Source organism: Necator americanus, chromosome V (assembly GCF_031761385.1).
Source record: "Necator americanus strain Aroian chromosome V, whole genome shotgun sequence".
NCBI lineage: Eukaryota > Metazoa > Nematoda > Chromadorea > Rhabditida > Ancylostomatidae > Necator > Necator americanus.
The window spans coordinates 29,296,703-29,321,266 of record NC_087375.1 but is presented as its reverse complement, the minus strand read 5'-3'; the positions used below and the strand labels follow the sequence as shown (position 1 = coordinate 29,321,266).

Genomic DNA, 24,564 nt, shown 5'->3' with positions numbered 1-24,564 from the left:
GACCAACAGAAACAGTTATTTTAAGGGAGTGTAGGTCATTTTGCGAACGCGTTATTGACTACAATGACAAAGTAATCCTCCTAAGCGAAATTTTCCTGCTTTTTTTGGATATGTTAAAGGCATCACTCCACAAATGTGAGACGGTATGGATTTCAGGTGGAGCATTCGCATACGGGATAGCAAATTATGGAGAGGAGTGTGATTCCGTCCATTTCTTCCTAATTGCCGTAAAAAAACTGTCCGGAAGATGCGGCGCCGCGCAAGGCTGGCGCGCTCCAGTCGAACTCCTTGTAGAAAATAGTGCGCCAGAACGCCCGAAGCCGTATCTTTCAGGCCGTTTTTTACGGCAATTAGGGAGAAATGGACGGAATCACCCCCTATATATAGTCTCCCATCCCGTATACGAATACTACACCTGCAATCTGTACCACGTCAGATTTGTGGGTTGATGCCTTTAAGAATTGGGACCTTGCAAGAATAAAAAAAACTGATAAAACCAAATAGAGACGATTTTTTTTACTCTCATGTTTTCTAATAATTTTATTTGCTATTTTAATTTGTACCACATACGCATGCATAACTTCAGGTTTCAGTTTATTTTTAAACAATTCTTCAGGAGAAGATCATCAGCTATATGTACTTCATGAGATCATGATCATTTTGTATATCTATGGATTTTGGCTGTATCAATAAAAAATAAATTTATATTTACAAATAATTCGAATTCTTGTTGTAGCTGAAAAGAGTTGCTATGTTTAATCTATGTAAAATTTTAGAAAATGAACTCACATTTTGTAAATTTTGAGTCAATACGTAAAAATCGTATTCTACGCCTTAGCCAAAAAGGAAAGTATTCAAATCGCCTTCGCAAGAGTCCCTGGAAACGTTGACACTCACGATCAATACCTATATTTTCAATGCTTGTGCGCAAATTCAAATTTACAAAACTGATTCATCACTTTGATTCTCTGCTATTGTTGGTACAGCTGTGGGAAGATTGATGTCAAAGGGGTCGTGTGCAGCGCTTATGGCCGTATGACCATAAAATCACAAATAATCCCCCCACGTTTTCATATAATAATATTTCTTCCTGAAAAAGAGGTGGATATTGATTCGTACGAAAATTTCTGATGTTTCAGCTCAGTCACAGAAAACACAAATAAATATTCATAGTTTGTGAATATACATATTTATCTATTGACATAGCCAGTCATCAAAAAAGTTCAAGTTTTTTAGAAGCGGCTACAGTATCCCTCTGTGACCTTATATGTACCTTTGTACTTTCTTAACCTTACTCCAACGCTATCTTCAATAAGAATATTAAGCAGAAATGAGCATTCTTACTTTTCACAAAAATCCTTTTATCTAAAAAATTACTATGTTGATTTCATTTTTCCTATGTAAACGTCAACAATAACATATGAAAACGCTACGCCAACGAACATAAAATCTTCTTAAAAGATTTTCCACCGCAAAAAGAGCGCTAAAAACGAGCTTTCATCAAAAGCCAATTATCTATCATCCTTATCATTTAGGCATAAGAGAAAAACGTAGAAATGAGACCGGTACTTCTTCTTAAGGATTTCTTTTACCCCTTACCGGACCTAATTTCATGCCATATGATTCCATTTCAACAAACGATGCAATAAATCCACGAAATTATTGACGTATATCAGCGTCAGGACGCATTTCATCCGGTGTATGTCATCGAGTTTCACCTTTTAGCAAAAAGAAAAAAAAACGGATCATTCAGAATGACCGCTTACTCAGCAGAATTTTTTTCTTTCTTCGAAAATTTGAGTGTTGCATAACATTACATTAAAAGTATTGAATTGGTTAATTCCATGAGAACAAAAAAATTAAGAAGAAAATCTAACGATTTCTATAACTTATATTTGGGTTCTGAAATGAAATTTATCAGATTAATGAGAGATTTTCAATTTCATGTATTTTCTTTTCTTCAAGAAAATGGGGAACGGAGTGGAATGGAGTGTTCATGTGTTTTTAATGTAATAGACGTAGTTAACCTCGTTTAACAGGATGCTCCAGGGAGTTCGGATGATTTAAAAACAGGCACTTAAGTCAGAAGAGTTTGAAACATCAAATAATCAATTTCCAATCGTTGTTTTTATTAAAATATTTGGATTTTATAATAATATATAGGATAAAAAACCGACATTATTTTAAACAACTTCTATGTACTCCTTTTTTAGGATTCGTAACTTTAAACCACTCAAGATCCAGTTCTGGAACTGGTAACGAAGCACTCATTCCGAGTCCTAAGGCTTGAGATTTGGAACACATTACTAGTTTGTTGTACTTATTTCTCCTTAGCAGAAAATTAATTTAAGGCAGCAGTTGTCAGTTCCACTATGAACAATCCTGAACAAACCGGAGTGAACGGAAACTGTCGAATATTTACACTTTGCGTTGCTTTAGCGGATGGAAATCCCTCTACTTCACACCTGCAGATTCGTTCTGAAAACTTCAAATGGGAATTTTTCGAGAAAAAACACGGTTTTTTTCCAATCCTCATCATCTGGAATCTAACTCAAGTCTAATTTTAAAAAATCTGAATGCAAATTCAAATCAATTGCAACAGGAGAATATTAAAAAATAAATAATAATATAAATAAATGGTCTTTTTTACGAAGAAAATCTTTCATATTTCAACAAACAAAATTCAACGATTTCTTGTTACTTGTAGACCTCAAGAGATGACAATAATCTTAGTTTTCTAATGAAAATTTATCTACGTTTTTAGTTCGATCAAACACAAAATCTTAAGAATCGATTAATCAGAAATTGTAAGGAATTCTACGAGAACCTAAAATGTAAGAAATATATTTTCAAAAAAAAATTGTAATCGCCAGGAAATAGAAAATAAAGTTTCCGATGTAATTTTTTAATGTATGTCTTTATTTGTATCAAAATTACAGATAGTGAAGACCAATTTAGTATTTTCGTGCCAATTTTATCACTAAAGTGTGACCATTTTCAAAATTTCCCACCTTGTGACGTAATCGTCCCCGAGAACCTCCATCCCTCTCAATGGATTCGCGACATTCGTGAGTATGTACGTATGCAAATTATCCGGCTATGAGTGTCACCGCACACGATACGTACTCGGGTGTAAACTGCTGTTCCTGTAGTGGTTATTGCTGTCACTCACTCATTATAGTACACTATTTCATCCTCAGTCACTCTGTACACTCCACCATTCGCATGCTCTCATATTTTCCGGCTGTCCCCTGTGCGGACACTCATCGCTACGTTCGGCACCGCCCATCATTTTCTGGCATTGATCTGATCGTAGGACGTGATGTCGCCGTCGTGATCGTCGTCTAATCCGAGAACGTTCTATGATCCGCGATATCGATCGTCTCGATGATCTACGATTTATACTCTTGATCGAATCGTAATGAATGCGGCCGAGATTGATGTGCACTTTTCGAGTACTGATGTGATATTGTCGCTGTTGTCACCGTTTTCCGGTCCACGTCCAGCGTTCAAAGGTAAGTGGCTAATGATGTCATTGTAAACATTTAGGCATTGGGAACTTTCCTAACCAACGCGCGGTTGCAGCCCATTTTATGCTCTCACGAACTCAGACTTAGGCCCGTCAACTTTGGGATCTTAACCTTATGTATAGTGCCGTAGTTCCAAGCTTAAGACCTCCGAGCACGGCGAAAATGAGCTGCATGCTCCCCTCTTTTTTTTTTGGGGGGGGGGGATTACCTATAGTTAGGAATGTTTACAAAATCACACGGAATGCGTTTGATTTCACGCCAAATTACACAATTACATCTCCAGAAGTCTCTTTTGCAGTCTTCCTGTTTTCTCTCCTTCGTTTCGGGCAAAACATTGAATTTTTTGATTTTTTTAATTTCTTGAAACTCTGCTATTGTTTATTTCTCAATAACGAGCTTTCATAATTCGTTTCATAGACAATCAACGATAAGAGGAGTTATAAACCTCAAGCTAAGTACTTCAACGTCACTAACATGTTGTGGTTACTGTATCGATATTTCTTCGAAAAAAAGAGTATTGTTGTTTGTTCAGCTTTCATTGAAAATTTTGGCCTCGGCTATAAACTGTACTTTTTTATCGGATTATTTGACTTTCCGGATCTTTCGTAACATGAGCACAATTCATAAAATCATTCTTGCCTTCGTTTTCTGAATTTTCTTGCTTATTTACTCTTCACTTATTTTTACACATTGGAAATTCCTTCCTAATTTTTCTATGAAGAGGTATTTTCCAAAATTTCCTACCTATTTTTTTGAAGTGATATTCTTTGAGTCTTTTTAAAATTATTGCCATCAACGTTACCACTAATATATATATATATATATATATATATATATTAGTCGATTTCGAATTATCGATTACCACATATTAATCATTTTTACGATATGAGCGTACTCTTGTGGCCAATGCTTTCGATTGCCCATAAAACTAAAAAGTTGTGTATTTCTTGCTCGATCCCATCGATCTGCTCTAAAGTGAAACTACCGAGTCGGACGAATATTCGATTCCTCACCGAATAATTTCATGAAGTCATCTATCTAAAGATCCACATGTCAGCTGATCAAGCTATAAATAGAATGGATCTTCTTTTTCGAGTTGCCATTGACATTTGCTCATGTTTAAAGCATCAGAACTTTTAAAAAAGTGGGAATTCTAACGGAAGCTACGATTTAAAGGACTTCAAGGCGTCAAATGTCAATGAGCCAGTGATTTGAATACCTCTGAAACGTTTTTTCCCTTTTTTCTCGTTGAACTGCGCTTGACAAAGCCTTGTTTTTTTTTTCTCTCCTGTTTTTCTCTTCTTTTGCTGCCCTCTGCCTGCATGGGTCTGCAAAATGCGATGCGTTCTAAACCGTAGAAATCTCTTCGTATTCTGATGAACATTAGCGAAAATTCTTGTAGTAAATATCAGAAATCAGAAGGAAACTTTTAAAAATAGTCCCTCTTTCCCTGTCCTAAAAAATCCGAAATTTACAGCTCCTAACAAGAACTTTCTCTTAGAAATTCGATCTATGTTGCACAGAAACAGCTGTTTTCGCAGTCAGCAGTTGGTTTCCAGACATTTCTCGACATTTTTGAACGGTTTCGCTTTCACGTATTCCCTTTCCGCATATTTTCTTAAATGAATGACGTCAACATTTTTCGCCGTCTAGTCAACGAACGAATCGCATCATGAAATTTGTTCACCAAACCGGAAGTGTGGTTCCACGAACTTCCAGCTATTGTTTCTTACCAGCGCGTGCATTGCTGCTTTTATACCTTTCCACCTTCGTAGATAAACACAAAAAAAACGAGCTTCGATGATCTTAGAGCTTGTTTCCATGCACCGGAGCTAAATCGTTCTCGAAAAAAAAAATCATTTCAAACTAAATAATACCGGTAGTACTTCTTCAGCACTTTCTCCAAGAGACTACAGGTTTCTACCTGCTGTCTCTCTAAAGTAAATAGTAGATTCTTCACTTCTACGCTTTTGTGTTTTTCTGTATTTCTCATGATTCCACTACCATAGAATTATAACGTGTAAATTATAAGGAGCTTTTCTTTTGCCTTTTTTTCCGAACGTTATTTCTCTTGCAAAATTGTTGAGACCTTGCATTTTTTTCTCGGTTTGACAGTGTTCGCCTGAAAACGCTAGCATGAAAAATATTAAAATTGTAATAAATAGTGCGAAGGTTGACTTCTTCCTGCACCTTATTGATCTCCTCGAAAGGCTAATTATCACTCTTTTATTACTGTTGAATTAGTAGTCATCAATCTCTCTTCCTACAACCTCACTCAGAATCCTCAGTGGCAACTCTCAAAATTGCAATACCTCTAGTAAGTTGATTAAATTACTACATAGTAAAATGTCGGTCAACGTGAAGGAGAAAAAAGCTTTCCGTAAAGTAGAATCTAGGTCCCAAATAGGCAACAGAAGCTTCGCCCTTAAACGGCTTAACTTCACATGAGTGCAATTCCTTTCCGTAAAATATTACAAATAAAAAAAGGTAGTAAAAGAATCCAAGCAAAGTTGAAAGTTTAGCTATTGAAAAAATATTCCAGTTAAGGTAAGCGTAGATAGGCGTTACGGGACTTTTTTTTATCGATTTGTAATTTTCTGTGAAAGGGACATTCGGACGATGATATCTCCTACCTCCAGAAGCATCTAGTGTGCATCGAGAAAGAGTTCAGCCTCATCGCAACCTCATTTTTGTGGATTTTTGCCACGGATTAAGTTGAATTTCTGATTATTTCACTAACCTAACGGCTGCAGAGTAAAAAATGTAGTTCTTGTCGTGGTTGTCCTACTAAACATCATAAAAGCTTTTTTTTTTTGTTAAAGTGGAAAATTTCTCTTCAATAAGATGATGATAATAGGTTTTTGGCTTAGCTTTTCAGTTTCTTTTGACGCGGTATTAAAGATATTTTAACTGCCCGTTTCCCTTACGGTTATTACCTCCTTTTCATTGAAAAAAAAAATTCTCCGTTCGATCAAAACGATCGTTAGTCTTCGATAGCTGTGCGTGTGTGTGTGTGGCCGAGAGATTGGAAGTTACGTGCAAACTCTCTTCTTATGCCCACTAACCTGTACGATAAGCCTATTTGATAGGAATCCTTGTGTCCATGGTTTTTTTGCACGAAACCACTTGATCGTGCCGTGTTTGCACAAAAACGACCACCACGTATTCGACAAATAGAAACTTCTCGGCGATTTCCGTGCGACGCTGTTGCTTTCTCATGTAACATTTTGCACTCTTTTATACGAATTATTCATTTTTACCGTTCTTTGCTTTCTTTCTGTAATTTTCAAAGATTCGAATCCATTTTCATTGTTTATTCTTTCCGAATATTCGCGAAAAAATCGATCAAACAGTGCAATACTGTCTGTTTTTCGTTGTTTTTGAAGTTTCTCTCTCTCTAATAATAATATGCCTGAACAATTATTCCGACGTTATTACGAAAAACGCATTTTCGGGAATATCAGCTGTAAAAATTCGGTTTAATGATTGATGTTGGATGAGATTCCATTATATTATAAAAGAAACGTATGTTACGTTACGTCTACGAGCAGATCACGAAAGGGCGTGGTTGATCTGAAAACAAGCGAGCTTTCTTTTTTTAATTCCTTTTGTAATTTTTGTTTGTAAATCTCTAAAAAGGTAGTCAATGACGGCCTTAATCTTTGATTATACGACTGGGATCATAATGGATATCGATCATACCATTATCGATCGTTTAGGACGCGCTGCGCTTTTTCGCGCCTACACGCCTAATCGCTACGGGCAGAGTTGTATTTGCGGTATTAGCTTAGCTCTGTACCCAAAAACCACAGAAATGGTTGGAACAAACTATAAATATTTACTTCAAGGGTAGTATTTGAAGAAAATTACTTGACTCTCTTGAATATTTTATAGTGTCTAACATTTGAAAACCTCCGGAAACGCTGGTTTTGGCTCTCATTATCATTGCGGTTTTTTTCTGATAAAGTCAACTTTTCTTGCTTTGTTTGATGTTTGCATAACTGAAAACTCACCCATCAATCTATAAAATGTATTGTCATTCATGAATCTATAAATCTTTCCTGTAGAAAAAAAACATTTGCTGAGAAATTAAAATTTATGGCTTATTGAATTTTCACATCTGAATCGATGCAAGGATATGTTCGTTGATGCTACATGATGTATGATCACGACCTCTTCGTGAAATACAACTCACTCGTTGTAATAGGGCTGTTGTTTTGAGAATTCCTGTCTCAGATGATTTTCTAAAATGATTGTTTATCCGAAACGATTTTTCCGGGAGAAAAAGGAGCTTTTCTAGATACCTATTCCAGCAATTAATGCAAACAGTTCTGACCTATGGGGAAGGATTACCGTAGGAATGAAAAGATCTTTTTGAATCCAAAAAATTTCAACTCTTTTGAAATCAGTATGAGAAGGATTGATTCGCGCTCAACAGACCATTTCCTGCTAAATGATAATCCTGGATGCAAATATAGGTTAAATTTCATAATGATAACTGACTTCTAATGATTTTCTGCCACATCCTGAATCAATATGAAGCGCTCATTTGAAAAAAAAAACCTATATTTAAAAATAAACCAGACTTCTTTTCTAAATAATCCTTGAAAAAGGAGGTGAGCATCAAGTGCAACTTTTTCTGCAAAATATCGTCGTTTAAACCCCGATAAATCTAATCTATTCCAGCGGCGGCTCAGAACCTCTTAATACACATAATACCGCCTAAATTCTTTACCCTTTCACTGTCGTTCATCTACTTCAACCACAGAATTAAAGGATACATTGGGATACGGTAGTTTGTTTCTTTAGTTCCATGATGAAACAAGAGTGAATTTTTGTAGTTTTCAAGAAAAGGTAAGAAAAGAAAAGAAAATAGAACTTTATACGTTTATGGATCTTGGTTTAGTTGTAAATTCGCACTGGACTTTGTTTTATTTTTCTGTGCACTCATGAAAATACAGCTCTTTTACTCATTTCCAGTAATTGTTTTAGTTCTGGAAAATTTCAAAGTAACTAGTCGAACTAGTACCTAGAAAATAGATTGTTCTAACAATACAACATCGTATGTTTGGGAATTAGTAGGAAAATTCGTATTTTTATCTATTTATTTACTTATACTATTTTTTTACCTTTTATTTTTACCCTCATCACCTGCGACATTGACTTTGCAAAAACTTTGCATCGTAAAAAAATGCAACGGAAGCTATGCATGAACATTGAAAAAACGACGGTAAAGGACGTGGTGCGGCAGCGTCGCCAACTGTCGCCCACTCATAATTCATCATAAAATGGAAATTTTAGGAGCATTTTTTTACGATTATTGGATTTTTCCCTTTCACGTTAGTTCAGAAATTTCATATCATCGAGAATGAAGCAAAACATCTTCGAATATTCGTCAAAAGGGAATGACTGCATCCTGAGATCATAGTTGGGAAGGTGTCTAGGGACAAAAACTTCCACCTTATCACCACATCACGTTGAAACATATAAGAATCGTTGAATACTACCGTAAGAAGGTGTCGTCTATTTTTCCTCATTTGTGCGGTTTGAACTATTTATTATGTGAAATTATGGTTTTTTTTTGAATATGGGTTTTTTTTTCGAAACTATTATGTTCGGGGCCATATTGGATCAGTGACGACTTAGTGGAACTGGAAGTGAATTGTGTTGAAGTTGAAGATTTCCGTGAACAAATCGTTTTGTTTCCGACCTTTACCCCTTTATTCATTGAAAAAGAAATGTATTTAGTAAAATGAAAGTCAATGACTCCTCACAAGAAACTCGTTCGGAGAGAATAATTGCCAGGAAATATTGCCCTGTATCCTCAGGAGGGAGGGAAGAGTGTCCCTTTGAGCACCTAAGTAGCAAATTCTCAACCTCTTGTTCCGACTGTAGCATTTTTTTTTCGATGTGAAATTGTAAAAAGCAAAACCTCAACGCACGTTTGTCTCCGACAAAAAAAAGGAGAACGAAATTTGAGAAGAGCACTTTGGCGTCTCTGAATTTCAGCCGGCTCGTCATGTTAAACCTAATATCCTGAGAATAAAAAAGTGTACTTTTTGACATTCGATCTATGATTTCCTCAAATCATTACTTTAGGAATATTTGCATTCATTCAGAAGTTATAGGGAACTTTTCCGCGATATCGCTTTGTTCGTATAGCAAAAGATATTAAAGAAGAAGTTTACGACCACATTTCTACGTGAAGCTGCCCTTTCCATGTGACTCATATTTTGCTTAAACAAACTCACAGGATATCGTTGAACGCTTGGGTAGTGTACATTTATTCACCTACACTTTTGATACATTAAGTTCGGGGGAGTCTCTTTCGTTTCACTGCATAGTCGCTTCCGACTGTGTTCAGCCATCTGAGTACGCGACGCTGCCGCAACGCACTACCGTTTGACCCAGAAAATCCTGAACGGTAATCCTTCCAGTGATCCTTACAGTAGTGATTCTGTCCGGTCGCACCTTTTGATGCTGCAGCGTGTTGCGACATTATGAATCCGGTCGCTATTCTCTATCCATTTATCTTTATTTTCTGCAATCATTATCTCTCTTTGTTTATTCTAACTATTTAGCTTTGCTTCTGTAGCTCCTCACACATTTTGCGCCAAATCCCTTTAAAGGGGCTCAGCCCACGAATCTGGGGTGGTGCAGGTTTCAGGTGGGTTATGGCTATACGGGGTCGTAAATTATGGGAAAGAGGGTGATTCCATCCATTTCTTCCTAATTCCCGTAAAAAACGGCTCGGAAGATGCGGCTTTGAGCGTTCCGGGGCGCTGTTGTCTACGAAGAGTTGCATTGGAGCGCACCAGTCTTGTGCACGTCTGTAAATCAGCACCTTACGCAGTTTTCCGCTGATAAAGACATACTACATCTATGAAGGAGTCTATGAACGAAGAGGAATCTTGAAGCTTACTCAAAAATCTCAAAAGGTCATTGAACAAAACGGGCAATATATCATTGATTGATCTTTGTTCTTTGTAGGAATAATTGATCTTTGAGATACGTAGGAAAACTACACAATGCCTTTTTCGACAACATTAGCAATTAATTGATCAATTAATAATGTATGTCCTTAGTCCATTCTTAAAAGTTTCCCAGCTAGCTTTCCTTGCTAAGTTCTCATGAAGAAGTTCTCTTTCATTTCCTTCTATGCGCGTACCGGAGAGCAATTTGCGAGAGATTTTGATTCCAAGAACTATTAGTATCAAATCACAGGGAAATGACAGAAAAAGAAGGCCACGCCGATAAGAAGACCTTGGTTGACAATGACAGTAATGCGTATTGTCACAATTAACATGTTCACGGCGCAACATTGGATGGGTGACGATCACTTTGATAAGAGATTACGGTATTAAGTGGGAAATTAGTTGAGAAGAACTGTGACGAAAGCAGAAGGATCGATTTGGTAATTGCGAATTTTTGTTGCGAAAGTTTTTATTTTGTTGCTGACTAAGCGATAAACTCGTATTTCTTTCTTTTTCTGTCCATTTGTCCGTCCATCAATTTCACCAAGAAGCCTTATCCGTGAAGGTTCTTTCATGGAGATGGAACAACAAAGATCCCTGAGATGGATAAACCACTCGCTTCGTCCACCTGTCATCCAGAGATGTTTTTTTTTTCCTTTTTAAGCCCTTAAACGAGAGAAGAAAAAGAACCTGGTTCCTGTATTTCTAACTAGTCTCATTCTGACCAACATCGCTCCGACTCCTCCCTACTTTCTCTGAAATGGAAAAACTCACCGCGTCGTGTCGTTATATGGTTTTGAAGGACGCGTCACGTGATAGTGAATCCCAACACGAACTTGCTACATTTGTGCAATGATTGTTGTCTGTGTAACTGTATTCCTTGCTTAATTACAAATCCTTGAGGCCGAATAAATTTCCCAGGGAACTGCTCCGCAAACTTTATGACAGATAAGTTACAGAAATCCCACAACACCGCCCTAAACATAGACACCTTTCCTGTAACCGTTCAATTATTCCATTAAGGAGAAAGTGGGTTGATCCAGGAAAGGAATTGAGTTTTTTTTTGTCTAGAGTTTTTTTTAAAAGCATCACCCCACGAATCTGAGGTGGTGCAGATTTCAAGTGGAGTATTCGTATACGGGATGGGAGACTACGAAGAGGGAGGTGATTCCGTCCATTTCTTCCTAATTCCCGTAAAAAACGGCCCGGAAGATGCGGCGCCGCACAAGACTGGCGCGCTCCAGTCGAACCTCTTGTACAAAATAGTGCGCCAAAACGAATGAAGTCGTATCTTCCGAGCCGTTTTTTACGGCAATTAGGAAGAAATGAACGGAATCACCCCCCTTTCCGTAGTCTCCCATCCCGTATACGAATACTCCACCTGAAATCTGCACCACCTCAGATTCGTGGGGTGATGCCTTTAAGGTAGGTCCATCCGGCTATGTGTGCACCCATCTTCTGCTGATTTCTTGGACTATTTTACGGTTTCACTCCTCATACATAGTTTTTTTCACTATTCGAAGGCGTTCTTTTGTCTGTTGCTGGTCTCGAAGCCCATCCATTACGGTATTCTGTTGATACTCGGATAGTATTGCATTCTCACACTTTATTCAAGAGAGCATACGTAACCGTGCCGCTCCATGTTTGGATCACTCACATTGCAATCCGTACGGTACGTAGTGACTAAAGCAAGGATTCGGGAGAATTTTGGGTTCTTTCCAGCAGTAGATAGGGTTCGGGACGTAATTTTCAAGTACAGTAGTACATACAACAAATTCGGATGTCAGACATCATGCCTTAGTTTAACCAACGAGACAACTCTTTACACCCGTAAGACTGCCGAGATAAAACTCAGAAACGTTAGTCAATAAAACTATTTGACAACTTTTCTCATATTTCCTCACCATTCGATGACTAAAGAAATGATGAAGCAGGTGCGTCACCGAATACAAGCAAATGTTCTTCTTGCTTCCAACCACGGAACAGCTCAGCACCCTGATTCAATATTCTCCCCGCTCTGCCGACAAAACGCATTGAACTGCGTGTCATAGTATGGTCTAGAAGTTTTCACTTGTTTTGCGTATCATCGCGTAAGCGACTACGTACAAGCTTGCGCAATTTTCAAACACTTGTCGTGTGACTGTTAGCGAGTCGCGACGCGGGGATCCTGCCGCGCAGACCTTTACTGTAGATTCGACGGGGCATAACGGACGCGACGGAACGAGTTCAAGTTCTTAGATGTGCTGTTCTTTCTACATTCGCTTAATTGTGCGTTCGAAAAAGTCAAACACATATCGATCCCGTAAATCTTGGTCAGGAAGAATAGCATGAAGACAGTAGCCTTTTAGCCCCCGGCTAGAGTGTTCCTTTTTTTTTGGTTTCGCAGAAGGTACACAGGTGACTGTTGTTGCAGAACGAATGCAAAGTGCAGTTAAACCGACACCTGCGCCTTTTCACAATTCCACAGACCAAAGACAACTGAAAGAAGCTGAGCTTACTGCGGATTTCCGAAGGAATTCGAGTGTTCCTCAAATTTTACTCATTGCTCCAAATCCTGGGTTTTTTTTTACTGTGTTTTATCGTTGCAGATTTATGTTAGACAGATTTGCTGTATGCATCTTTCCCATAGAACAAAGCTCATGATGATAAGCATCCGATTAAAAACGTCTAAACACCATACTCTGTCACGTGCAGTCGTGGAAAAAACCATGCGCAGCCAGAAAAAAGCCCAGTTAGAAACCAATTATTACTATCAAGGTGAGCGCTGGTCTGCTTTTCTGATGTTGCTTTTAAATAATCTGTTTGCTAAATCACATCTTGTGGGATGAAGAGGCGTTTGAGAGAGTAGATTTTACGTGTCTTTGATTTTCCCAGGCTCTGAGGAAGGCGACGACGCCGAAACGTTAGCCAGAATAAAGATCAATAACAATCTTGGTTCTGCTTAAGAAAGTAGTACACAATCAAACTCTACGATGCCAAGATTCAAAGAAGGTCGAACTTGGAACTTAGAAACCAATTAGTAAGTTAGCTAATTTGGAAGCAACCGCATACGCGTTAGTACACCACAAATCAGAACTTTTGGAAACACCGTATACCGAAAATTGTAAATTATGCCATGTGTGTAAGGATAAGAAAGAAAGGCACCTTAAGTCTAATTCAACCAATTATTTGTTTTTTGTATAAATACTTCATCTTGGAAAAATATGTGGTCCTAGGTATTATTAGCCGTCTAACAGCATCGTACTTCTTGTCTATTAACGTCCATTGCCTTCTACTAAAATTATTGTGAACAATTCTTTCCATCTACTTTATTGACACTCTTCGTGTTATCGCGTTCACTGATTCCTCAGATAAAAGGTAATTGTTTAAAGATCTGCCCAACAACTGTTCAGCGTCGCTATGAAGCTGATGCGTACCTCAATTTTAATATGAGGGTATCGATCACTATAAGGATCAATATATCAGGCAAGTGTTCGTGGACGAATGACACTATGATGAATCGTCCTGAATATTGTTTACTCAGCACTAAATCTCGGTTTCAGGGATAAAGTGTAGTTGAGGGGGGCCTCTCAGCTGCGCTCAGCTTATTTCTGGAAGTAATTAACTAAATCAGCCGAGGTCCTAAGAGACTTAAGCATCATTCTTAGGAGATCTATAACATGTAAGCTAAAGTTACTAAGAGAAAAAAAAATGAAAATAAAGCTTCTAGAAATATGCGGGCGGTTGAGTGGGGCCCACCTTTTTTCAGTCAAAATGTACATCATGTTGTTCCCAGTACTAATATTATGCATATCGATTAGTAGATGAATTCCCAAGGTAGTAAGACGCTTGAGCAAGAATCACGCCGACGTCTGCGCCGGTCGGACATCTCGGATTTCAAGCGGGTGTCGTTTTCGGGCAATGTATCTGGTTTTGTCCAAAACTTTGTCACTTTTGTCAGGTACGCAAAGGCGCAAAGTTCGAGTGACAAACTGAGGATAGCGCGCCGATTAGCCGAAGGGACCTCATTTTATTGGAAAAATTTTCGCAATGAACTATGGAAATTCATCCAACCAAATGGCTCCATCCCTAATATGTTACCTTCTCATTATCACGACTTTCAGAGTAGGCAGTACTTGAGGAACTTGCGATTCAAAGGTGGTTGGAGCGGTCCAGTGCGATTCATTCGTTTTTTTTTTTTTTTTTTTTTGATTTTCGCGCCGCTCGAGACTACTTTTGGGGACATTCAACACGTACAGAGCGCGAATATGACATCCATTCAGTACACGAGTCAAGCTGATGAGAGGTTTTTGGGAAAAAGAAATCGAAATCAGCCAAAACCGCTTCTCATGGGTAACCAAAGCCTTTTCAAATGTGGATGCCGCGAGAATTTGGATTACTAACTTTGGACATTGGGACACTAACTGTTTCACTAAAACTGCGTTCAGAGTTAAATTCTACAATATGCTAGTGTTATCCTCGTCTTCTACTTCTGAAACTAGATGGGAATGTGCTTCACCCACCTCAGCATTGGGTCCCGCCTATTGGCCCTCTCCAAGCACTCGGGCACAGAATTTGTCTTACAAAGCCATTGAAAATGGAAGATTTTTTCCCTGGTCATTTTTGACACGATCATATTATCATATTCTTCTAGCGCCACGCAGATTTTGTCGTCGTTACGGAATTGCTGTGATAACTCAAAGAAAAAGTGCTAAAAAATGGGATAGGGGTACTCAAAGTACTCAAAAAAAAAGCCCCACAACAAATTTCTCTTTCTCATTGCCGTAAAACGTACCTGAACCGCATAAGGCGCCGTTACATTTGTGAGGCGCTGAATGTTGATGATCTTCATTCCGTCTTCCCTCTGACCTGCTCCATTCCAACGTTGATCGCACTTTCTCGGTTGAACAGATTTGGTCGCAACTATACGTTCTGCGTCTTCCGCGAAAACGAAGTGTGTTTGATTGGAGCAAGGATCAAAATTAGACAGTTAGACATTTGATCAACTGACTGTAACTTTAGGCATATAGAAATAATAACTAGTGATTATAATGCTTCTCCTTGCTTATGGCTATCGCACATTTAATTCCATAAGTTAAACGAATTTCAGCAGGAATTACTTCAAAAGATGCACTTATTCCTTCATTTTATTCACTTGTTCTTCCAAATTCTAGCTCTGGTCTCTTTTCACAAACATTTTCCTTCAGATTTTAACCACAAAAGATACGAATCGCAGGTTTTTAAAAATTATTTACCTAGTATACTTTAAAATTATCCTACTTACCTCGTATAATTTGGTTTATTTACACTTGGAATTTCAGCACGTGCCAGTGGTGTACTTCTCGTAGCTGGCGTTGGTTCCTACTGTGCATATCGAATATGCACCAAATATCTAGGATCAAGGTAGGTGATTGGATATCATATTGAAAGATGCAGCTATTGACTTTGGTGTGTCTATCCGAGGGGACTACAATTTCTGTCAAATGATAGGATTTTCCGAGATCTATGGCTATGTAGAGAAGTTCCTGGTAATCATTACGGACTTCTTTTAGTTTTAGACTATAACTAGTATATCAGAGTCTGTTGAGAACGAGCTGAAGTTCGATGCAGTTGCGTAGGTAGGTACACTCGAAGCGGAGCGGTGTAGGGGGCGGTTGGGGTCGAGGCGGGACCTTCGCTAGCTGGGCTCATTGCTACAGTCTTAGCGAAGACTAACTAATGTGCCAGATCAATCCCGACAGCTCACTCCACCAAGCTGCTCAACTGCACCGAACTTCAGGTTGTTTTGACTTGATTACAGAAGATCTGCGAAAGATACATTAAGATTCATGAATGAAGTAATGTTTACCCCTGAAAATCAAAAATTAAATCAACTGTTGTAATAGACATTTGAAATCAGTCCTAGATACACAAAAGCGAATGTCTACCCATTTAGTGTGGGGAAAATCCGTACGAAAAAGAGTGCAGAGAATTCGAATTCACAATTTCTCCCTACGCTAAAAGAAATTCATTAAATTTTTAGATAAAGTCACATCAAAAACAAATCAACTTATCTCAGTAATGCTTTCGAGTCGAGATCTTGTAGTGTTTTCGGTTGCGGGACGCTCATTTGACGCTGAAACGACAACACCGTAAAAGAGTGCAAAACGAAAACGATGCAGGCGCTTGACAGTATGACACAGCTTGCGAATTCGATATTTTTGACGCTCGATGACTGTAAACACTTGAAGTCTCAATCTTTTCTGCCTTCTTTCTTTTCTTGCCAGAATTCGGAGATGTCGGTTCTTTTTTCTATCTTCGAAGTAGCAGTGAACGCTAACTTTCTATCCCTTAAAAATCATCCTTACAACTTGAAATCTTTTTTTCTGAAATAGGGATTCAGCGCCAAGCCTTTTCACAGCGATAATTTTTTGAACAAAGCATCACGAGAAACGAAATCCAAAGATGAAAATATGTCCACCACTCATTTTTGCTACAACACTCGCAAGGTTTATGTACATCAATATTTGATTTTGGATGTTGAAGGGGTTTTTTTAAATAATAGTGTGGTTAACGTACGGATGAGTCTTTTATTTGAGGTTCGTGTGGATGCTACTCGAATCAGCAAGATTCGACAATATCGCAACTGCGGATCGACGATTGCTATACGCTAGCGGTGTGAGTTATCAAGTTCTTTTCTCAGTGTCTAAGCTTTATTTTTCTTTCTGACTTTTACTTGTCTGTTTTTACCTTGTTTCTCTGTTTTTTTACTTGAGTTTTGGAATTAACCGTTTTCTGTTCCCGACTGCGTGAACTGTTTTCTCCTGCTGTTCGGTTCCTTTATAAGTTTCGCGTTTTGTTTTTGAAAATATACTTGCTACCAGTATGTAATTGTGAACATTTTGGGGCATATGACCCAAATTTTGGTTACTATCGTTAGTGTTGTTAGGTGCTCAGCATAGTGAGAGACTGTTCCGTACCTTAAAAATACCTTAAAATGCGAAGATTGTTTGAAAGGAAAAGTGAAAAATTACGCGTACTTTACCTTCAACCACCAACAAACCCCACCACCCCAGCAACAAAACACACCACACAAACCACAACCACACAACACAAACCAACAAAAACAAAGAAAACAGAAAGGAAAAGTGAAAAATTACGCGTACTCGATTCTCTTTGTTGTACTAGCGGCCTTTTTGTTTTGCTCATTAGCATCCTAGTGTAGGGAAAGAGAAAGAGAAAAACTCCGCTCTTAATGAGCTGATATCCTCCAATTATGTGGGTCATATTGGGAACTCTTTTTTTGTGTTCATGACAGGTGACTGCCGAAAGATTGAATTAAGTTTGAACATGATGAACAAAAAACAATACTAGCAGCTTAGAAATTTCTAAGAAGTTCTCGAAAACGAACGACGGAACTGTAGAGTTAGAGTCAAGTGGTCATAAGATTATGAATTATTTTCTCGCTTTCATTCTTTTACTTTTGCTTTTGCTACTGCGAATGGCTGCTTGTTGGTAATCGATGATGAATGTCGATAATATCGTGACACACATTCTACTTACTAATAAAGAAAAGGCGTGTACAGTGGACCTGCGCAACTTTTCCTCTCAAACGATGCAACTTATTACGCTGCAGAACGAGGCCAATCTGCAGCGTGCTTACGATTCTGCAGGAGAGGCAGCTTCTGTTGCTTAAATGAGTTAAGATAATTAGAAAGCCGACTTTGTATGACTATGACTATGTAGTTGCACATGTCCTGTCGCAAGAGTACCAAGTTCTATCGCTGGTAGACGAAACTACACAAAATAAATACACACTTTTTCTCTGAATTACTAAATAGAATTTGGCATAATAACGCTCATACTCGTGAACTACACCCGTGACCCTATATCTAGTAGTGAAGAGATCCCAACATCATCAATCTCGTGGTGTTTCTCAAGATGAGCGTTGGAGTCTCACTGCTAGAACCTAAAAAAACAAAAGGAGAGCAGGACGTCGAAAGGTCACTTTTTGAACAAACATTTCACTTCACCTAACGGTACATGAGAACAGAGTTGAGTCTAGTGCAGTAGTAGTTATCCTTTTTTTTATCTATCGTAATACTTTTATAATGAAAAGTGCCTCCTTAGCGAACTCTGGTTTTTTTTTTTAAATCTCTTGATGGAGTTCGGACTCGTTAGTAAACTTCAGCAACTCTGCAAATCTTGCGAAAACGTTGACGCAAAAAAGTTCACAGGTTTTTGCTTGAAAATTTTTCTCCTGTTGCAAGAAGACCTCGTGGGCTTTTTTGTTTACTGACTGCGACATCGTACGTGAGTTCGGCAAAATCTCACATTTCTTGCATGTCAACTGAGATCATTTATCATTGTACGCAACTTAGTATCTGTCAGCCGTTCAAGACGAGGTCGTGCACCCGCTTGACGGCTTGCCAGCAGAAACTAAGAAATCATTTTGACATGCGGCAAAGAAAAGGAACATAGGTGCGATGGGGAGGAGCCACACTTTCCTCAGGTGAATGTTTGGCTCATGAGGTCCAGTTCAAGTGATGAGGATTTTTTCGCCAACAGTCCAAAAGTGAATGGCCTCCTTTCGCCAACAGTCCAAAAGAGAAGGGGGTTCGAGTGCGAGCTCCGATTATCGCATCTATGACAAGGAATAGGATTATATTTTGTGCTTTCTCTTTGAAAGTTCAGAGAAATATTATTTCTAACCAAAACGGTTAATGTACTGATGGAGTCTTACTTTACTTTTAATGTCAACGAGCACTTCTATATGTGTTTACGCATAAATTTTGTGCTTTATCTGCCTCAGAAAATCCAGAAAAAAAAACCTTTAACATTCGTAGCCGATGGACAACAGTCTTCACTCTTTTTACTGGACGTAGGTTAGTGACAGTTCGAACTGTAATGATTTGTTTCGAAGTTGGAACGATGGTAAAACTATCAGTTCTCTGAAATATTTTATCAGAGTAGGAGGAAGGATGTATAGTAGAGTCAAAACGACACGAAGTACAGTCAATTTGCGCAAACAGGGACCCATGCTAACATTTCTCATCGCTGTAATTCGCAATAGTCCCAACTCGAACCTAACTGCTATGCCCTACCGCATCGCTTCAAGCGCAGCCGCTTGCGCATCTGCACGGGGCTTCATATCGTTTTGCTACTACTATATATATATATATATATATATATATATATATATATATATATATATATATATATATATATATATATATATATATATATATATATATATATATGTATATATATATATTATATATATATCGGTTGAGGCGTTTTGTGTTTTAATTCTTGCGAGTATTCAATCATGTTTCTACAGCTGTTTCGTTTTATTTATGAGTTGTTTTTTGTTTTTCAGAGTGTTTATTACTTGATATTATTATGGTAGTTTTGCGTTAGCCAACCATAGTTTGACAATCTGCTGTTTTATTGCAATTGAATCATCTCGTGTTAATTAAGAAGAGCTTAAGAATTGCATCAGATGATGAGAAATTGAGACTTTCACCTCATTTTTCTGAATTTCTCAAAACGTAGTTAAGAGAGGTGCGCACTGATTTGTCAGGTGTTAGTTGCCGATATTTCATATTATGCTGATTAAAATAGGCTCAACTCATCGTTTTGCAGGACCACTTTTTCCTTTTATCTCCTCTTTTGTTTTTTTTTAATTTTTTTCTTTCCTCTCTTGTCACTTGCCAGAGCTCCTGATGTTTTCAATTTTTAGTTTCCGGACGAAGACGAACGCGATGACATGTTTGATGACAAGCGGAGTCGTTGTACTGACAGCAGAACACCGAGCGAGGTGAGATAATTCGTCTTTTTTGAAGGCAGCTGTTGTTGGCATTTAACGATTGTGTGAGGCATAATAAACTCAGTTACCTTGTTCACAACTCCAACGTTCTATTGTATGAAAAGAATGCTAGATCCCTGAAACAAACTGGCAACTTCTACAAATTGACTTTTTCATATTCAAATGTACAGTTGATTCAAAAGCTTAGATGACTTCCAGATCTAGCACTTTCTTTTGAAAAACCTTTTATTCTAAGCACACAAAAGGATAAGTAGAAACATCGTCATTCACTAAAAGGCGAAAGGTCACCGACTCCATTGTTTGATTAATATACAGACGAAAGTCAACGTTTTTCGCATTACACCTCATAAGTTCCAAACAGTATTGTGCTTTCTTTCTGATCAGCATTATACTGCTTAGGTGTGTACAAAATGCTCATTGCGAATATAATATTGATTTCTCATTGTAATGGATTGTTATAAAATTATGATATATAGTAGGACCAAAACGACATGAAGCCGCTGCAGGTAAGCGGCTGCGCGCTGTAGATAACGGTTGGAATCTAGGTGGGACCATTGCGAACTGCACCAACGTACGGTGGTAGCAACGGCCGTTACTCGACCCTAACCAATACGCTTCACCACTTCGACCGCAACTGCACCGTGCTTCATATCGTTTTGATACTAAGCTCTATATGTAGTGTAATAACTGCCTTCCTGTCGCTGTGTCAAATTATGTAAAGAAGAAGTTCACTTCCGCGACGATCATAATAAATAGCGTAAAGACAACTCTTTACTCAAGGTTTGGATAGTTTCTGATGTATACAGCACCTACGACACAGCTGTCGTAAAAACACAACACTATCTAAGACCATAAGGATAACGAACGAAATTATTATTGTGATAACCACAGTGAGTTTGGGATGGGAAAGGTTTTCTAGCCACACGAACGAGAACTACCACAGGCAAGAACTAGCCCAATTTTATCATTTCAAGTAATTGTAAAAGTAACTTACATAATACTAACATAATTGCATACACACCTTTATAGATGTCAATAATCCGGTTGTCTCGATACCCCCGTAAATCACGCGGGTTATTTGCGATTCGACAACCAAAATCTGGTCGCGAAGGTGTACTAAGGCGACCGAGCACATCAGGTGACTTCAACAACATTCAAACACTTTTTAAAACCTAGTCGCGCTGATTCCTCCTCATTTTGGAAAGCAATATTTCAGACCAGTCAGGCAGGTCGCGCGGGTTCTCCTCATCCATGTCGGATCGGTCAGCGTCTTTAAGAATCGTATTCGAAGGGCAGCAGGATTGCTGGGAAGACGAGTTCGCCGCTGGAGGTATATAAGTTAAATTTTTTGCGTTGTTAGGAGTTGATCTTGTATTCTTGACCGACGGTTCTTTTTGTTCGTATGAAATCTTCACATACGTCATTTCAAACAAGGAATATTGATTTAACCACCTAACTGAAAGCTCACCTTTCACTTCCATTTGTGTCGGGTTCATTTACGCTTCTTTTCTCCGTTTTCCTTCCTGGAATTCCAAACTTCGTTCACATAATGTTAAGCAAGCATCACACTATTCTGAAATACTCATTTTTTCCTCTCATGTTTGCTTGAGACGTTATTATTCTTTTTCACATGACTGTTTTCACATGACACATGTTATTAAATATAATTTCTTTTTAGCAGTTTTCATCACAAACACATTAGCGAAAAGTGTATGAAGGAAAAAACTGAGATCACCTTACGTAACATAACGATAATTTCTATTTATATCATCCTTTCTTCTTTTTCAGACCCCCAACCAGGACCGTCAATCATCTCAAGAGTTCCTCTGTCTCCTTCAAAGATGGCCCCTTCGGCATCTGTCGGAGACCTTGGCTCTGTTTTTGACGACGTAAGTGCAGTCTGTTTGTTTTTCCTAAACGCTGCAAGTTATTCTTTCTTTCAGTTTTTTTTTCGACTATTTTAGTGTGCTTTGTGGAGCAGCCGACAAAAATCCAAACTAGCTTTAGCTTTCTTCAATTCTGATAAGAAGTAAATATTTTTGGTCATCATTCAGTTCTTACTTGTCATATCTGCGTCGTTTTGCTTTATGTTTTGAAAACTTGCTTCAAGATGCTATAGATAGTTTCTGCAGAGTGAGTTCTCCCATTAAGTTGAGTGACAACCTATAACCCTAATTTCCATATTGATTTTGGGAGAATTCGCGAGTCGATTATTTTTGTGTTGTTTCTGAGTGATTTCTTGCCCGCTCTTCTCAAATACATCACCCTGGAAAGCCGAAACATTGGAGTGGAATTAGTTACGTCAACGTCAGATGATAATCTGCTTTGTCGCAAGGGTTACGACGAAAGGTGATTTAGTTGCTCTGGCTTCTGACCTAGTCCGCTTAAGCACCTCTTTTAAATAGTAAACACTCACTCCAAATTGCTGCACTCGGATTGTAGGTGTGCGTAGGTGTCGAAGCCAAATGATCTTATAAAGGATCATATGACGAAAAATGTAGAGGCACCCAGCTGCGCAAATGAAGCCATATTCAAGCAGCAGCGTAATTGTCTACTGGTTGAGATTCACAGCTAAAACTCTTTTTACCACGTTATTTAACTTATCAAGAGAAGTGAAGAAGAAAAGACCAGAAGGTGGCCCTAACGCGGTGTATGTCAGTTCATAAATCTTTGATTGAGGCGAAACTGCTTCCTTTGTGGAAACGTTCTTCGTAAAGTGATGTACCGGCAATTTAAGGTGCTATCAATGTCGTCAGCCGTCGAGCAATCTGATCTGCCGTACGATGAGGTGGTTGAAAGTGACGACCCTATCCACGATGACCTTATGCGAATGAAGTGTATGGGCGACAGTAAATATATGTATCGGAGTGTTATCGTGGCTAGGTAAAGACGTCTTTTGCTTTTACGAGAACTGATGCCAAGTTATTTCTACAGTAGCGAATTTGGCTCAGACGCTGGTTCATATGGAGGATCGGTGATGAGCTCGAAGTCGAACCTACAAGAGCTACGGAAGCGCTTCTCAAAGGCGATGGATCCTCAGGGGTATAGATTTTCATGTTACCGTCAAGGACATAGTCAGAAAGTAGTTTACAGGTTCAAACGCAATGAAACTATTAAATTTAGACTTTGGGATCTCACTCAAGAAACACCATCGACTTCTCGTTTGAAAGTGGAGCCAAACGAGATGACCGATAGTGGATTTTCACGAAGTACACAGTCGAAACATAGGTTAGAAAGGCACATTTTTCTACTTTGCACTGATTATTTACAGAAATACAATTTTCAGCCATGAACATAGGTCTCTTTTCGATTCGGCTATCGGGGGTGAACTGTACTCAAGTGAGGATGAATCCGTGGACAAGCCCGAGAAGTTCGTTGTTTTTTTTCTTATCAGACTCGTTCATTCCTTCTTTTGTTGTATTTTTCTGTATTGGAGTTGTAAGAAGTCAATGGTCTTAATCCTTTCCTAATTAAACTACACCTAAATCAATATTTACGACCCAGAAATTTATTTGCTTGCCATGAGTGAACTCTCTTTTGAGTGTGCTCTTTTTGAAGCTGGTTTGGATGTCTGCAATGACATCCGTAGATGTCAACATTTTCTACCGAGTGTCCATAGATTTGTTGTCTGTAGATGTTGATGAGCAAGAAAAATGTTAAAGAAAGTTAGAGTAAGCATTACCAGTGGATCCAATTGTTTTACTTCTTAAGGATATCACAGTTACACAGATTTCCGTTCTATCATTATACCCATTTTAAAGCAAATTATGCCCGTTTATTTATGTTGTTCTTAATGCTTCGGTATGCTAGATGATGATTTGGTTCTCTCTTGCGTATTAATAGCGCGGCAAACATTACTGATTTATAATACGTGACATTAAGTACACTATATTTCGACATGCTATATTTTTTGCATTAATGCTGGCAGATCTTTTTATATGAGAAATAATTTCCGTTTTGATAGTAACAAATTTCACTCTGGTGTATTTAGACATGTTCTCATCCCGCTTCGAGAGTCCGATGCCATATCCTTGGTCAGCTTGGAATGGTGTGACGATGGACTGAGGTTGGTTCTTGACCTCCACAATTTTTTGTTATCAGACTGCAATAGGATTACGAAACTAATCTCAATTTAAATCATGCCACTCATTCGGTATTCGATCATGTTAACTTCTTTTTATAAACCCAAGTTGTAAACGAATAGAAATGCTTTGGATTTCCTTTTCATTTTCTCCGGTACTGCTAAAAAAAACTTGGTGTGAATGAATTGTTT

At 38.3% G+C, this 24,564-nt stretch overlaps 1 protein-coding gene across 3 annotated transcripts in view; it reads left to right on the top strand.

Annotated features, from left to right (window-relative positions):
- Positions 1-24,564, top strand: part of RB195_015579 (uncharacterized protein) — a gene marked incomplete at both ends in the record, with an annotated part of 69,112 nt that overhangs the window by 16,136 nt on the left and 28,412 nt on the right. For 2 of the 3 annotated variants that reach the window (XM_064206358.1, XM_064206355.1), the window contains 12 exons: positions 3,422-3,515; positions 15,805-15,886; positions 17,062-17,140; positions 20,205-20,282; positions 21,321-21,429; positions 21,508-21,621; positions 22,080-22,180; positions 23,029-23,174; positions 23,226-23,333; positions 23,415-23,519; positions 23,578-23,661; positions 24,283-24,357. In XM_064206358.1, coding sequence (XP_064062236.1) covers positions 3,422-3,515; positions 15,805-15,886; positions 17,062-17,140; positions 20,205-20,282; positions 21,321-21,429; positions 21,508-21,621; positions 22,080-22,180; positions 23,029-23,174; positions 23,226-23,333; positions 23,415-23,519; positions 23,578-23,661; positions 24,283-24,357 — 1,175 coding nt within the window. Of the gene's footprint in view, positions 1-3,421; positions 3,516-15,804; positions 15,887-17,061; positions 17,141-20,204; positions 20,283-21,320; positions 21,430-21,507; positions 21,622-22,079; positions 22,181-23,028; positions 23,175-23,225; positions 23,334-23,414; positions 23,520-23,577; positions 23,662-24,282; positions 24,358-24,564 lie in introns of those variants that run through there. The other variant, XM_064206357.1, reaches the window with a different exon arrangement.